We start from the raw sequence: 16019 nt of genomic DNA on the forward strand, positions 1-16019 counted from the left end.
TGTGTTTGTCTCTCACAGTCACATTCTCTCAAAAGCAATGGATAGGATGGCAGATATCTTACAATGAGGCTCACACTGTAATTACACTTGAGTGGCTGGCAGGTAAGTTGGCTCAGGCACTTGTTGGCAATTACTGAAGCGCTTTGTTCATTCAGCTTGCATCTTAATGTAAGTGGTTTGCTGAAAATTCCATCACTAGAATAGCTTTCAGGCAACTTGACAGTAATAGTCCACCTACGCTGTTTGTAAATTGTGTATAAAAAGCTAGAATATGAGTCTTATTTGTATAGATTCAAGATGGAAAACCCCCACATCAGGGAAATAAATCATGATTGTTATTTTAGGATAACGGCTTCACCACAGATGTGCATTAAAACCCCCACATTTTCACAACCAAATGTTACTTTTAAAACAGTTGCATTAATAGCCTGCACAGCTTGCCATAAAAACGTTTTGCATCCTTGTTTGACATGGATAGGGCATGAAAGAAATAAACCGTAAACAGAAATCTCAGCAATGTTGTGGGTAGCAGTTATGTGCTTGACCTCATGCTGTCCACACAGTGCAGGGGAGACAGCGGGTTTGGTCCAGCACCGGTACGGCCGGCCACTGACTCGCTGCCTGGTCCACCGGGGAGGATGGATGAAGTCCCATATCCCCAGCGGGTCACATAAAGACACAGAATAAGGTGAACAACCATCCGAGTTTTTTTCTCTACAGATATTCTGGTATTTCCGTATGCCTTTTCAGGCAGAAAGGATGAAAATCTAATTTGTGTGTGCAAACAAATAAATATGGGTGTCTCACTGTGCACGTCTGCAGAAATTGGGAGTGGCGGACCGTGGGAGGCAGCACAGCCAGTTTCACAGAGTGCGTTTCTGACAGAGCAGCACAGCACATATGGAAAAACTCAAGCAGAACTGAAGTTTAACAGGAAGCACTAAAAATCTGTTTTGTTTTGTTTTAATTTTGCCTTTTAAAAAAATGAACACAAGTTCAGCTGTTGGGTTTATAATTTAAAATGCTGATTTTACAGTGGTCTGCGTTTGAAAGGATTCAGGCAATTCCTGTTCAAATTCAAATGCCACCATTTTGAGGGTGTATATGTTGTTGTGTACATCCACGGCGAGCTAAAAAAAACAAGAGAGGAGCTCTCTGTATCGGTATGGCAACTATAAGATTCCCTTGCATTTCACAGGCACAGTCCCATGGGATTCACAGTCATGGGAAAGTATTTATAAAGCTCCTGTTTCTCTTGCCCTTGCAGCAGGGGATGTGCCATGGCGTAGCATGACTGCTCTTTGCCCCACGTGCCATGCCCTCCCCCAACAGCTCTGACCTCAACCCATCCTCCTTCATCTTGGCCAGCATCCCGGGGCTGGAGGCTGCCCATTTCTGGATGGCCATCCTTCTGTGCTCCATGTACATTGTGGCAGTCGCAGGCAACTGTGCGGTGCTGTTCATCGTGAAGACGGAGCCCAGCCTCCATGCTCCCATGTACTTCTTCCTGTGCATGCTGGCTGCCATCGACCTGGCCTTGTCCACATCCACGGTGCCACGCATCCTCTCCTTCTACTGGTTCAACACCAGGGAGATCAGCTTCGGTGCCTGCCTTCTCCAGATGTTCCTCATCCACACTCTCTCAGCCATTGAGTCCACTGTCCTCCTGGCCATGGCTGTGGATCGGTATGTAGCCATCTGCCACCCACTGAGACATGCTGCCATCCTCACCAATGCTGCAACAGTGAAAATAGGACTGGTAGCCATGGCCAGGGGAGTCCTCTTCTTCCTGCCTTTGCCTTTGCTCCTCCTGCCCCTTCCCTTCTGCGACTCCCGGCTGCTGTCACACGCCTTCTGCCTGCACCAGGACGTGATGAACCTGGCCTGCACCAACGCCACCCCCAGTGTGGTGTACAACCTCACCGCCATCCTGCTGGTCATGGGGCTGGACGCCATCCTCATCTGCCTCTCCTACATCCTCATCCTCAAGGCTGTCTTGCGGCTGGCATCATGGAAGGAGAGGCTTAAGGTGTTCAGCACCTGCGTAGCCCATATCTGCGTGGTCCTGGCCTTCTACTTGCCCCTGATTGGGCTGTCCATGGTGCACAGGTTTGGGAAGCGCCTGGCTCCACTGGTCCATATCACCATGGGGAACATCTACATCCTGGTGCCTTCTGTGCTCAACCCCATCATATATGGGGTGAGGACCAAACAGATACAAAGGAGGATCCTGAATTTAATTCACATATACAACAACAGAACTGTCCAGTGACCTGAGCTTGGCTGTTGTCTCCAGTATCCTGACAGCAGCTCATCTTGTTTTACACTTAGATTCTTCGGTGTAGGACTGTCCTCTGTGTGGCACCTAGCACATGGTAGGAGACTCTAAGGTGCTACCACAAGGCAAAAAGCAAATAGCAATTATAAACTTCTTCCAAGAGTGTTTATCCTCACCAAACTTGGAGTGAATCTACTACAATGACCCAAATCCAACCCTGATCGAGCAGGCAGAACAGTGAAAAGGAAAAGTGGCTCAGCAAATGAATAAAAATGCCTTGACATTGCCCTACGTTGTTCCCACCTCACCTGTAACAATGGACGAGTTGAGTGAATGCTACAGCGGTTTTTCAAATTTTTTAGTTAATTCATGATTTCCGCTTGTGGCACGTTTACTTTCCAAAAACATTTTAGCAAAGGTTTTGTCAGAAACCTTGGCTGTAGCAACAATCTCTAAGTATATTAGTTTAACAAGTGACATTATAGATGCAGAAATACACTTCAGAAGAAGTCCTCCACCTCTGTGGCCTTGTTCTGACCTATTGGGTCTTCAGTCAAGACAGCTCAGCCTCCTTGTAGCATATGCTCTGGAAAAATTTCAGACCCAGAGTTAGTGGTAGCAATCGTAACAATAATTTCAGTTAATGATTATACTCAATAATATTACAACCTCTCAAGGGAAAAAGTAAGCAGGTTATAAATGTAAGTGATACTTCCAAGTTGAAAGAAGTGGTGTATCTAAATCAAACGTGTTTCATACCTTTGACTTCAAACATGCTTGCAATTCCTGAGAAGTTATGAATTAAGTTCAACAACTTCAGCTTTCAAGCTTTTCTTATAATTCCTAGGTATTCCCTATGAAACAGAGTACCTGACAGCCTTTCCAGTCTTTATTCTCGTTACTTTTCTACCAGCGAGACACTGCTCAAAACTCTTTTAGTATGTTGGAAGACAACAAACCTTAGGGCCAATGAAGAAGTTCTGACTGAAAGCAAAGTGCCTTTGTTTTCACAGTGTCACAGAATCACAGACTAGATGAGGTTGGAGGCACCTCTGAAGGTCATCTTGTCAAACCTTCCAGCTCCAGCAGGGTCACCTAGAGCCAGCTGCCCAGGAGTGTGGCTAAACAGCTTTTGAATATCTCTAAGGATGGAGACACCACTTCATATTTTGGAAAAATGTTAAACAACCCGGGAAAGGATGTTGTATAGTAGGATTTTACAAAGAAACATACAGATTTGAAGAGTGTCCACTTCTAGTTTTTTTTCCTAATGTTTTCTGTCTTTTAAAAAACAAATCTTTCTTTAAAAATAGTAAGAAATAAGCAATCTCTTCTTTTTCCTCTCAGTTTAAATTCTTACTTTGTTGTTGGTTATCATGAACTGTGGTCTTCGTCCTTGAGGCGGCTGCATTGCCATGCACAGGGATGTGTTTGCTGTTCCCACTGCAACAGTCCCTGGGATTCCTCCAGTGAGAGGTGTCAGGGGTATGAGATCTCTGATTTGAACATGCTGCCTTTCGCTACACAAGGGAGTAACAGAGGGTAAATTACTAGTGCACAAAACCTTGCATGTCAGGAGCCTTCACAGGATCACTGAATCACAGAATGGTTAGGGTTGGAAGGGACCTCTGGAGATCATCTAGTCCAACCCCCAACTTCACGGATGACTAGAGCAGCATCAAGTACTGTTAAGAAATCAGATCTGCACTCCATCAGGAAGCCCAGGTACTCTTGGACACTGATGTCTCTGTCAGTAGATTATTACCACAGAATCACAGGGTAACTCAAGTTGGAAGTGACTTCAGGACATCTCCAATCCAACCTCCTGCTCAAAGCAGGGGCAGCTCCAGGGTCAGACAAGGTTGCTCAGGGCTTTATCCAGTTGGACGTTGAAAGCTTCCAAGGATGGATGTTGCACAACCTCTCTGGGTCTCTGTTACAGTGCTTGATTGTCCTTACTGTGAAAAACTTCTTTTCATATCCAGTTTGAACCTCTCGTTTCAACTTATGCTTGTTTTCTCTCGTCCTCCTGCATGCCAGATTGTGAGGAGGTTGGCTCCATCTTCTTGATAAGGGTAGAGGAAGGCTGCTCTTCTGCTGTTGGGTCTTCCTGAAATCTTTTCTTTTCCAGGCTGAACAAGCTCGTTTTCCGAAGCCTCTCCTCATGGAGCGCTGCTCCTACCCCAGCCACCCTGGGAGCCATCAGCTGAACTCACTCCACTGTCGTGATGCCTTTTTTGCACCGGGGCCCAAAACCAGAGACAGTATCTAGATGTGGTTTAGCAAGTGTTGATCAGACTGTGGGATAATCCTTTGGGGGCACGGCAGATCACTCTCTGGAGAGGTCAGCGCAGAGACCAAACCAACAAATATCAGGAGGAACTGCTAGAGAAGGAGGAAAGAGAAAAACAAAAATTATAGAGCATGTGAATCTGCACTGATTCATAGCATGCAAGTGGAAGCAAGCTTGGTGGTCTAAGATTTGCAGGGAGAAGATTCATATAGTGTTAGGCCAGTTTGCTCAGGCTTTTAAGCAGATGGGTCCTAAAAACCTTCAAGGATGGAGGCAGCACAACCCCTCTGGGCAAACTTCCTCTGCTTGGCAGTGCTTCTGTTCCCCCCGTGCACACTGGGGTAATATAAACAAGTTTAGCTGTGAAAAAGAAATAAATTGAGACGACCAGGGAAATATGTGGAAAGCAGGCAATGAACAATGAGTTCCATCAGGGAGGACAGAAGATAGGTCTAAGAGCTACATTCAGGGGCTCTTGCATCTTGTCCATAACATCTACGTGTGCTAAAAGAGGTATCTTACGAAATTGCACCAGGGCCCTCAAATGACAGCAATATTTGGTGGAGTTTGGTGCAGTTTCTTCCAATCACCAGTTAACATCAAGAGTAAAATGGGTGTCCTTTTTGTAGCCTGTGCTTGTATAGCTTCAGTCTCCACAAAACGCATCTTGTTATAACCTTTTCTGCTAAACTGAAGCACATTTTATTTCAAAACGAATACTTTCATTTAAGTGAGTTACAAATAGTCACCATCTGGGACTTAAAGGCAATTTTGCCCCCCGTCATTTTTGTCATATTCTGCTTTATTAGAGTTTAGAAGGGTAAAAATTTTCATAAAAATGAAAACAATCTGTACCTGCCTAATGTGATTTGGGAAGCGTGAATGAATTTTTCAGAGGTGCGCTATGGATCTAAACCCTTTTCAGATGGCATTGAGAAACGGCTCCTGCTCATTCTCCATATGTTCCTTATTTTTCCTCCTTTTGTGCTGAGACAAAAATTAATAAAGAAAAATGAATGAATCATCCTGAAAATGCTGTATTATATTTCCTAGACATCTATTTATCAGAAAGGCAGTTAATAGAGCCTCAGAGCAGGGAGGCATGATGAATTTCTCCTGGGTACAAATGAAAACTGCGTAGGATTCTCACTTTCCATCTTGTTTTCCAAACTTTAGTTACAGAGTGTTGCTTTGCTGGGGAAGAGAGGGAACACGCCTTCTTCCGCAGTGTGTGTCTGTGCTGATGACTATGACAACATCTTTCCATCTCAAATGTCCATTGCTGAGGTTCCAGGTCACCTCTGCCCTGCAGCAGAAGGAAAACCCCAACCAGAGCATGGGGCATCTGAACCCACATCTCCTCCATGAGCAGGACCAAGAGCCAGAGGTTTCTCAAGTAACTCTCAGGGCTGTGTGGCACACTGCACCTCCCTGTGCTGGTTTTGTGGAGTTCACGCAATACCACATCTGTGTGCCAAATCTTTGGCAATGCCAATTTCAGTTAAAAAAACGAGCCGTGCAAATAAACCCCCCTTCAATTATTGGGGAACTGTATCAAACCCCAAGGCAGCCCACTGAGAGAGTCAGGGAGGTGCAGTGTGCCACACAGCCCTGAGAGTTACTTGAGAAACGTGCAGCGGAGTCTCAAATCTGCCTCTTGTTATTTCACCATTCTCCATCTGTGTAATGGGGATGATGTTACTGACTTCCTTCTCTAAGCCCGTATTAGAGCTATGGATGAAACGTAGCAGAGAAAGGATAGATTGCTGTTGTTTGGAAAGTACTTCATAATTTATGCTGCTGCAGTTTTAGTTACAAACCCAGTCATAGAATCATAAAATCATAGAGTCACAGAATGGTTTGGATGGGAAGAGACCTTTAAAGGCCATCTAGTCCAACCCTCTGCCATGGGCAGGGACATCTTCAACTAGACCAGGTTGCTCAGAGGCGTGTCCAACCTGGCCTGGGATGTTTCCAGGGATGGGGCATCCATGAGACATGGACATGGACATGGACAACCTGGGCCAGGGTTACACCGCCCTCATTGTAAAGAATTTCTTCATTAGATCTGGTCTGAAATCAGTTCTGTGCTTTAGTGTTAAACTACCTCATCGCTCTTAAGTCTCCTCCAAATAAACAGGTTGCAAGAAAACAGATACAAAACCGGGTAAGATGCAGCTGTGTCTATGAGATCGTCAGTGTTGAGGGGTTAAAAACTGTCTATTTCTCTCTCTCTGATTACACGTTAAGCAGCAGGGGAAACGCAGAGCTCCCTGCTGGGATTTATCTGTCAGACAGATAAATGTCTCCTGGTCTCTGCAGTGCAGCGCCCCTGCCTGGAAACCTGTGGGAGGCAGGTGAGTATTTAGGGTTCGGGCAGCAATTTCTTGCTCTACAATAAGGTCTTTTATGCCATCGCTCCTCCTGGGCAGCAGCAGCAAGTGTTGAACAGCCCCAGTTAGTGGAGCTCGCAGGCACGCTCCTGTGTCTCACACTGCCTTGGCCTGGGAACTGTGTTCCCTGTCCCGGTGTTCTCTATGGAAGAATGAAGTTTTAGGCAAAGCAGCACCAACGTAGGCAGCTGGGAGGAAGGGGGTGGCATGAGGAAAGGAAAATATCAGGAATTCCCATTCCTAGGATGTTTACTGCCACATGCAAAGAAAAAAAACCAACTAGGAAACCTCTCCCAGAGTGCAGGTGACCCCGAGCCATACGTATTTGTAAGGTTTCAAGCACAGCCCCGACGGCCCTGCTCCAGCTGGTGACTGGTGGCCGTGCTGGGCTGGGGTGCGGTGCTCGGGGTGAGAAATGTGGCTGCGGATGCAGCAGGAGCAGAGCCCACTGATGGAGATGGCTCGGCTCGGCTGGCACCGGACCCGCGGGGAGGGGAAGCCCATCTCCCTCTGGGGAGCTGCTGTTGCCTCCTCCGTCCCTCCGCTCCCCGCAGCTCTCCAGCACAAGTGCGGTCAGACACAGGAAGGTCTCTGAAGGGTCTTCTCCGGTCAGGAACGTTGGCCCAATCTGTGCTGCAGGGCTTTTCAAGGAATCCTTTTGCCCAGGTATTAGGGAAAAAACAGGAGCTGAGCAACGCGCAGGGGCTGAGCAAGCTGCAGTCTGTTTTGGGGGGAGAATGGACATCACTGCAGCACTGTGTTTGGGGTGTGTGTGTGTGTCAAATACTGTGGCACTGTCACAGATTTTTGCCCTGAAATTGGATGTTTTTTAGCTGAGGCAAGCTCTTGTTGCCTCTGTCTACACTGTCAAGCAGCGCAGTGCTGCTAAAAGCTTCTGTAGAGCTGCAGGGATGGTGCTAATGACCTCATATCCCACTAGGCACATTTCAAGAAGGTTTATTTCAGATCCAGGAGGAATCCAGTCTGCCTGCTCCAAGACCACTCCACTACATGGGACAGAGTTCATATAATGGTGGCAAATCTCTACCTGCTGGTGCCCCCCATGTTAAACCCCATTGTTTATGGGGTGAGAACCAAGAAGCTTTTGGACAGGGTGGTCCTCCTCTTCCAGCAGAAGGGAAACTGATCCATATGTATGAGCCTCAAACTGTGCTCATAATTAACTGATAGAATCACAGAACGGTTAGAGTTGGCGGGGATCTTAAAGATCATCGAGTTCCAACCCCCCTGCCCTGGGCAGGGCCACCTCCCCCCAGCCCAGGTTGCTCCAAGCCCCGTCCAACCTGGCCTTGAACACCTCCAGGGATGGGGCAGCCACAGCTTCTCGGGGCAACCTGCCCCAGGGGATCACCGCCCGCACAGGAGAGAATTTCTTCCTAATATGTTACCTAAATCTCTCCTCTTTCAGTGTAAAACCGTTCCCCTCGTCCCACGGCTCCCCTCCCTGACCCAGAGTCCCTCCCCAGCTCTCCTGTGGACCCCCCAATAATGCTGGCAAATTTAACAAGAGTTAATGCTGTGACTATCTGTTCAGGCAGGAACCCTTCCTCAACGCCTGGAGTTTAAGCAATGCATTCTTGCAGAAATCACTACAGCGTCTTTTCTGTTATCACTGTCCAGAAGGTTTCATCCATTGCGTGGTGAAACTTGGCATAAAGACATTCAGTCTGGCTTCTACACCAGGGGGAGATGGAGAGGTTAGATTCCTCACTGTTAAAGTTCTTTCACTATTAAAAAAAATATCCTCTCATGATTAAAATATTTATACTGCAAGGCGGAGTAGCTCCAAAAGACCTTCCTGCAGCGGCTCTCATTATATGAAGAGTGGTCCCTGGACTGTGTGACGGGAAGGTGCTTGGATGGGAATGGTGACCGTCCTTGTAGAAGGAAATAGGTAGAATTCCATTTTAAGCATTATTTTTCTTCTTTTTTTTTTTTTTAAAGAAGGCAAAACCTACAATAATCCTATGCTAGCAATTCCAAAAGTCTTATGTAAACATAAACCCTTTCAAAAATATCAGAAATCCTCACTGATGCAATTAGTTGGAGTGACCTATCACAGGGAGATCGTTGCTAACAGGATTGCACTATACTAAAATAAGTCAACTATCCAAATAAACGGGCAAACATGTTTTACAAAATCACTGCTCTATATCTGAAAAAGGCAGGAAGCAGAATGAGGTGAAGGTCAGACGACCCGAATTCAAGTTACAAAACTCAAACACGTTACAGACCTTTCCTCTATTTTTAGTGCAAACTGAAGAGCACTAATGGATGGAGAGGAGATCTCTAACCTGGCCTGGCATTTCGTGGAGCTCTCTGTCTTCCTGAGCAGCTCTGACTATCGCAGCCGCCCACGAGGAGGCTCCGGGCTCTGCTGTCTCTGCGAGAGCTGGATACCAGTGGGGAAGCAGGAGGGGGGACAGGGAGACGAACATGCACTGCTGCTGAAGCGAGGCAGATGTTAAGCTGCAGACAAAATGGGAAATGAATATTTTTGGCACCGTTCTGGTAGACTATTTAAATTTAAACTCTATTCATCCTTTTTCTTCACATAAAACAGAAGTAGCATTTCACAGACCCCAGGCGAGAGGCAGGGGAAGCCAAGGGAGGAGAGAGACGGTTGCAGTTCATCTAAGAGCCGGTCTCAGAGTTCTCTCTCACTTCACAAAGCAGGGCTGCACCATATCTTGTGGACTGATGCTCACCTGCCACCATTCTGGTGAGGCAGAACCCCCATTTTTCTTCAGGGTCCACAAAAAATGTTGTTGTTTTTCGTTAAGAACGTGGGAGCTGCCCTCATGACCAACGTCCATCCTTTCCACCACACTGCCTCCTGCAGTGGCAATGGGAGAGGTCTTCTAAGAGATGTCTTTTTTAAGTAAGAAATGACAGCAGGGGATCATTGCTGGTCAGACGTGCAGAGGTGAGACTCATACAGCCCCTTGTGACCTGTGAGATGTGTGCCTACAAGCCTTCATGGCCACGTAAGATCAGATACTCAGCACCAACAGCTTAGGATCCCGCTCTAGGATTCCCTTCTCTGTGATGTCTGTATCATTGCACAGTATGGATGAGGGGGTCACTGGGGTGAGAGGGGGTCAGCAGTGCCCTCCAGCCAATGCTAACGCTGCGTGTGAGCTGCCTGCAGAAAGCGGTGGGAGAGCCGAGGAGGTCTGTGCCCAAACCAGAGACCCAAGCACACTTTCATGGGGCGGGTGAACAATTTTGGGGTGGTGCTTTGAAATCCGAAGGCAAAAAATTGTCCCAATGCTGAAAAAGGCCAAACCCGAACATTTTGAAGGGTAGCCCAGTGATTTCAGGGGTGTCATCTCCTGACAGTGGTGCCTGAGGCCACAGCTGCCAAAAAAGGGAGATCTTGCCACATTCGCTCGCTCCTCTCGTTAGGTTCACATCTCTCCTTCTGACCCCTGCAGAGGGAAAGTTTGCTCCTTTCTGATGTCTCCTCATTGAAGCCAGAAGCCAACACCACATTCAAGTCCTGCTTTGACTTCACACTTAGTTTCTAGTCCTACTTAGCTCCCGGTGCTGACCAAAGGCAGTTCCACAGTAGCCCACCACTTGACACTGGGATTCACTGTTAGCTGTACGTTTGCATCCTTTACTTTGAGACAATGGATCCACACAAAAAAAAAAAAAAAAAAGAAGTCCCCAGTGAGCCCGGGCATCCTGGGGGATTCCGTGGAGCGGCAATACAAAGGTGAGTTCGCTGGCAGCCTGGAGGCAAGATGCTCAGGCAGCTCATATTTGGGTATTGCTCCGTATTTAAGGCAAAGTGATGTGCTTTTTTTTCTGGGCTGCTTTTCACATGTCAGCTGTTCGATAATTTCCGATAACTTTGTCAGTAGTACTGTAGCATTAGTATTAAAGTGATTATTAAAGGGAGGATGCACATGTAATGAACGTTACCCTCAGATGCTGTTCGTGCCAATGAGGTCTGTACACACCCTTTATCTGACTGGGGCAGACATCAGGGTGAGACAACCTATCTTCTGGCAGTGCCTGTTCCCCAGAGCAACTGGTGGGGTCCACAGACCCAGCTGAGACGCTGATACCTACACAGCACCCAGGTGAGGGGACAGTGACCTGCAAGGAATGACAATCCTTGCCTGTGTTACAGCTTGGCAAGGTGGGTAAGTAGAACCGAAATCTCTCCTCCGCACGCAGAGTGATTCCTGTAAAGCACAGTGAGTTGCCAGAGCTCTCCTCCCTGTGAGAGGGTGATTTGGTTACTGTTTGCTTCATTTATACTGGAAAACAGCACTTGCACTCGTACATATGAGACTATCCGAGTCCAAAATCGTTCATTCCTGGGCTAGCAGATGTTCACAATGCTGCTTTTTGGCAGCACGGTGGTGAATGCTCGTTGGCTGCATCCCGCAAGATGTTGCTGCACTCTCTGGGTCCTCAGCTGTGCACTGCTCTCGAAGACGCAGAAAACACTTGGTGCAAAGGCACTTATACCGGGTCTTTGCTGCCAAGGTTATTTTTAGGGAAGAGAAAGATCACCAAGTCTGATACTGAGTCACAGAAAGAAAGAAAATGATGATGCAAAGAATTAAAAAAAAAATAAAAATCTAAGTTGAGGATGAAGCTGACAGCCAGCAGAGAAGAGGTGCTCTGTGACATCCACACGGCCGCGATATGGGAATCTCATTCATAAAGCGCTAGAAACCGCACTCGGATATCCGGGTGGAGGAGTCACCTGGCAATGTCAGAGCACGTCTAGATATCTGCAGGGTGCTCCTTCTCTTGCTTTTCTGCAGAAGGACAAGGAAAAGCCAGAGCAAGGACCGGTGAACCCCCTCCATGACTCCCAAGTTCCATGGTAGGCTTTCTGCATGAGATACAAGCCTGCATTCACCCTTCATCCAGGATGCCACCCTTCAAGCCTTACCGCGCTCTGGCGCAACAGTCAATACAGTACCACACCTGTCAATCTGGTAAACAGCTCTCTGTCTCCTGGCATAGAGAAGCCCACAATTCAACCATCAACTAGGTACTGTGTCCCTCCGTCTCCTCCATCTCCAAAGCTTTCTGACTTTTGGGAGCTGTGGTTCTCCATGCCAAGAACTGATCACAAAGGTAAATCGTCCTCTTGCTGTCTGAGCAAACTCAGAATTCTGCATCCCCATCACTGCAGTGAGAGAGACATGAAGAAAACTTTGCCTTATGGCATGATTACTCTTTTATGATTTCTGTGAATTCTTTTGTAGCATGAGTGGGATCTGATGCTTGATCTTTGACAAGGATGAAGATGTTTCAATAGGAAAATGACCAACAGCAGCTTCCTCGGACATTCTGCCTTCCTTCTAACAGGAATCACAGGAATGGAAAGTGGGAACATGTGGCTTGTCGTCCCTTTCTGCTGCACGTATGTTATTTCCATCCTGGGAAACACTGCAATCCTCTTGGTCATCAAGGCAGAGTGGAGCCTACACGAGCCCATGTGCCTCTGCCTGTGCCTGCTGGCTATCACGGAGCTTGGTGTGTCTCTGTCTACGCTCCCCACAGTGCTGAGCGTGCTTCTCTTTGATTCACGGGAGGTCAGGTTTGATGCCTGCCTCGCCTCGATGTTCTTCATTCACTGCTTCTCCATCCTGGACTCCGGGGTGCGGTGGGCCATGGCCTTTGACTGCTTCATGGCCGTCTACAGCTCCTTGCAGTACACATCTGTCCTAACCACCCCCAGGGTATGCATCATTGGGCTGGGGCTCATGTTGAGGAGCATTAGCCTCTTGCTCCCCTTGCCGATACTTCTGAAGAAGTTGTCATTCTGCAGGTCCCTCGTGGTGGCTCACTCCTTCTGGGTCCACCCCAACTTACCCCAGCTGCCCTGTGCAGATGTCAAAGTGAATTTCACGTGTTGCTTATTTGTCATCCTGGCCACCTTTGGGCAAGACTCACTATCATCCTGTCCTACCTGGTGATCATGAGGACTGTGCTGAGTATCACATCCAAGCGTCTCAAGGCCCTGAACACCTGCGTCTCTCATGGCTGTGCTGTTTCGGTTTATTATACCCTGATGATTGGCTTGTCCATGGTGTACAGGTTTGGTAAACACGCTTCTCCTCTGATTCATGTCCTCATGGCCAATACCTATGTCCTCGTAGCCCCTGTGCTAAACCCCATTATTTACAGTGTAGAAACGAAACAGATCCACAAAGGGATACACAAACTTCTCAATGCAAGAAGGTGTTGATGTAGGACACAGAAGACCCAAGAGGTTTTGTATATGGGGGAACAGGTGGTAAATAACAATTTAGATACTCTCTACTCCATCCTGTCATCCATTTGACTGCTGAGGATCCTGAACCCTTAAGCTCTTTCAGTGCAGCAGATGAAGTACATCCTGTTTCTCTGCAGACAGCATTTTCTTTGCTTTATAAAGGAGTGTTGCAGTATCTGCAGTCTTCTATACCTGCCTGGTCAATCATGCAGGAGCTGTAACTGCCTGAGCTTCCAAAGCTAATGGCTCTTCTTTTTAGACAAGGAGAGCACAGCAGTGAAGGTGGGGGGTAAGGGTTCCCACCTTCACCAAGGCACTGGGTCAGGTGGACCCAGAGCTCCTGCCAGAACGAGGGAGTTGATCCTCCTGTCCAGCGCGGCCTGGGCATGTGCCTGCTGGTGTCCTGAAGCACACGCAGGGAAAATCTAACGCTTCCTAGACGTGCTCAGCCTTCTAGCCTCTAGTGCATCAGCATAGACCTACATATCTGCAACAGCAGTTTGTTCAAGCTTTTTACACCTGCAGCCAGACTTGCTAAGACTGAAGTGTCAAGGACCTGGGCGTATGGCAAAGCCCTCTCCTTCCAGCCAGGTGACATTTCCAGCAGGAACCAGGCATGTCCAAAAGCTGTGGTTCATGCTGCTGGAGCTGAAAGTCACCGTACGTTTCCCTTCCCAGGGACTGTAACCAGCCCACTCCGGGGTGCTGCGGACTGACAGCAGCTGGGACGGTTCATCTGCTCTGCCTGGACCCACCACGTAATGCCCCAATGAGACCCCCGATGGAAACGGTGCAGTATCACTGCGGCAGCACTGGTCTCACGGCACCATCAGGTTGTAGTGGGAGCAGAATTACACCCAAAAGGGGTTCAGGTCAGACCCCCATCTGGTGTGAGGGGGTCCAGCGCAGGCACTGCACTGCAGCTGCACCATCCCGTGTGTGTTACAGCCACAGGAGGTCCAGCTCCCACCGGGCACTCCTGAAACGAGGTGCCTCCGTGCACACTGGGCACTTAACTCCTACTGCGCAGGAAGAGGTCGAGACAGAGCCTGGAGAAGAGTGCCTCAGATCACCCTACAGCAGACAGCTGGGGTGGGGTTGGAATATCCTGCCTGCTTCCCATACCTCCTTCTGCGCTGATTTCCATTAATTTGAATAGGATTGCTTTGGCGTGAGCTTAGAAAGCAGAGGGGCAAAGCAGTGCTATGGACTTAAGCCAAAATCATCGGTGCAGAAGGTCTGTCTGTGCATGGAAGGCCAGCTCCTTCCTCGCAGGAGCAGCAGCATCCACCACTCCAGGAGGGTCTCAGAAGGGCCGAAATAAATCCTGTCTCCTTTTTTCCCTTACATAAAGCTGTGATTACTGAGAACAGCCAAGGAAGCCTAAATGGACACATGAATACCCAAGGGGAATTACAGAAAAATAACAAACAATAATAATAACAATAACAAAAAATAACCCTACATATTCCAAGTCAGACTGGGAACTGAATGGTCATCAGTGCTTTACCTAGCGGTGGAAACGAGCCGTCCCGGGAATGCCCATCAGCAGGGAAGCCATGGCATGGCTGTTCCCTGGGGACATGTTTGCTCCAAGCTGGCACCCTGCCTGCTTGAGGGGCCCCTTTTTCCTAAACAATTCAAAGGTAATGCAGAACTGGGTTTCGCAGGGCAATGAAAACGAACACCCTGGTGTCTTGGTGTGAAGATTTAATTTCTTTTCTCCTCCTTGAAGATGCACCAGAGCAGAGACGAGCACTTTGCAGTGCTGGTTCAGTCGTCTTTACTGCTTTATTTCCCCCATACTCCTCCCCTGGAAAGTCAACAGTAACATCATTTATTGCACCAGGGCTACATCCCTCCCATGACATTGCTGCAGCCTCCTCTCTCAGCTGCTGTAAGCGACATCTGAGTCCTGCCCTGGCACTCAAGACCCGGTCTCTACTTCCATGTGGGTCCTTCTCCATCTCTGCATCGGCTTTGCAGACTGCCTGCAGCCCTTCCCCTCGGTGCCCAGCCTTCTCCACATCTCAGTCCCTACCGCACACAGCCTCACCCCATGCCCCCCCATGCAGGACACTGCAGAAGGACAGTGGTCCCTCTCACCGTCCTCGCTCCTCTGGGCAGCCCTCCCCTTGCCCATGGGCTGCCGCAGCAGACGACAGATGTCGGTTTCCCCTCCCGGGCTGTGCCTCCAGCCCGTTGTCCGCCCTTGATTGCGGGTACCAGCCGGCTCCCTCAGTTTTCTTGCTGGATTTTCAGATTTTCATCTGTCACCCCGTGCAGGATGCCCTGTCTGGAGCTCTGCAAACCACTGGCGCTGCCCCCTGCCCGGCTGCTGAGCTTGGACCACCACTTGGCTTTGGCAGATATGGTCCTGCTTGTCCTCCTGTCCTCTGCCTGCACCCCTTGCTGTGGCTGAACCTACCCTTCAGCGGAAGGGAAAGGGTGAAAGGCTGCGGTTTTCTCTCTGTTTTGTGTCTGTGCAGCAGCCGGCACTGTGGAACTGTGCTCCTTGACAAGGGTCCCCGGGAGCTGCAGAAACCAGTAATTACTGACATTTATCTGTCACCCGCTCTGACCCCTGAGAGGACACGGTCACGCCTGCAGGTGTAAATTTGGTAAGGCACTGGCGAATTTAGAACATTATCGTTTCCCTTCACTTCAGAGATTATTTACTATTCTAATTGTTGTTGCCATTACTGTAGTCCTCACTGACAGCCCATCAAGCTATTCAAAGCGGCAGGAATTTCAGTCGATATGTGTGTTAGTAGTATACACAGA

The 16019-nt window shown here is 48.4% G+C and overlaps 2 protein-coding genes across 2 annotated transcripts; both read left to right on the forward strand.

The window, feature by feature from the left end:
* The first annotated feature begins 1315 nt into the window (after positions 1 to 1315).
* LOC104291595 (olfactory receptor 51E2-like) lies at positions 1316 to 2272 on the forward strand. The gene has a single exon (XM_009890848.1). It carries the CDS (start codon positions 1316 to 1318, stop codon positions 2270 to 2272), a length of 957 nt encoding a protein of 318 aa, XP_009889150.1.
* Positions 2273 to 12279: 10007 nt separating this feature from the next.
* Positions 12280 to 13208, forward strand: LOC104291596 (olfactory receptor 51G2-like). Its single transcript, XM_009890849.1, is given in 2 exon segments — positions 12280 to 12910; positions 12913 to 13208. Coding segments are annotated over 2 exon segments (927 nt in total).
* Positions 13209 to 16019: the final 2811 nt, after the last annotated feature.

This window comes from Charadrius vociferus, unplaced genomic scaffold (assembly GCF_000708025.1).
Source record: "Charadrius vociferus isolate BGI_N301 unplaced genomic scaffold, ASM70802v2 scaffold138, whole genome shotgun sequence".
Classification (NCBI taxonomy): domain Eukaryota; kingdom Metazoa; phylum Chordata; class Aves; order Charadriiformes; family Charadriidae; genus Charadrius; species Charadrius vociferus.

Bases quoted from the DNA above. Each gene is read 5' to 3' on its own strand.
- LOC104291595 (XM_009890848.1), top strand. From the start codon at position 1,316: ATGCCCTCCCCCAACAGCTCTGACCTCAACCCATCCTCCTTCATCTTG.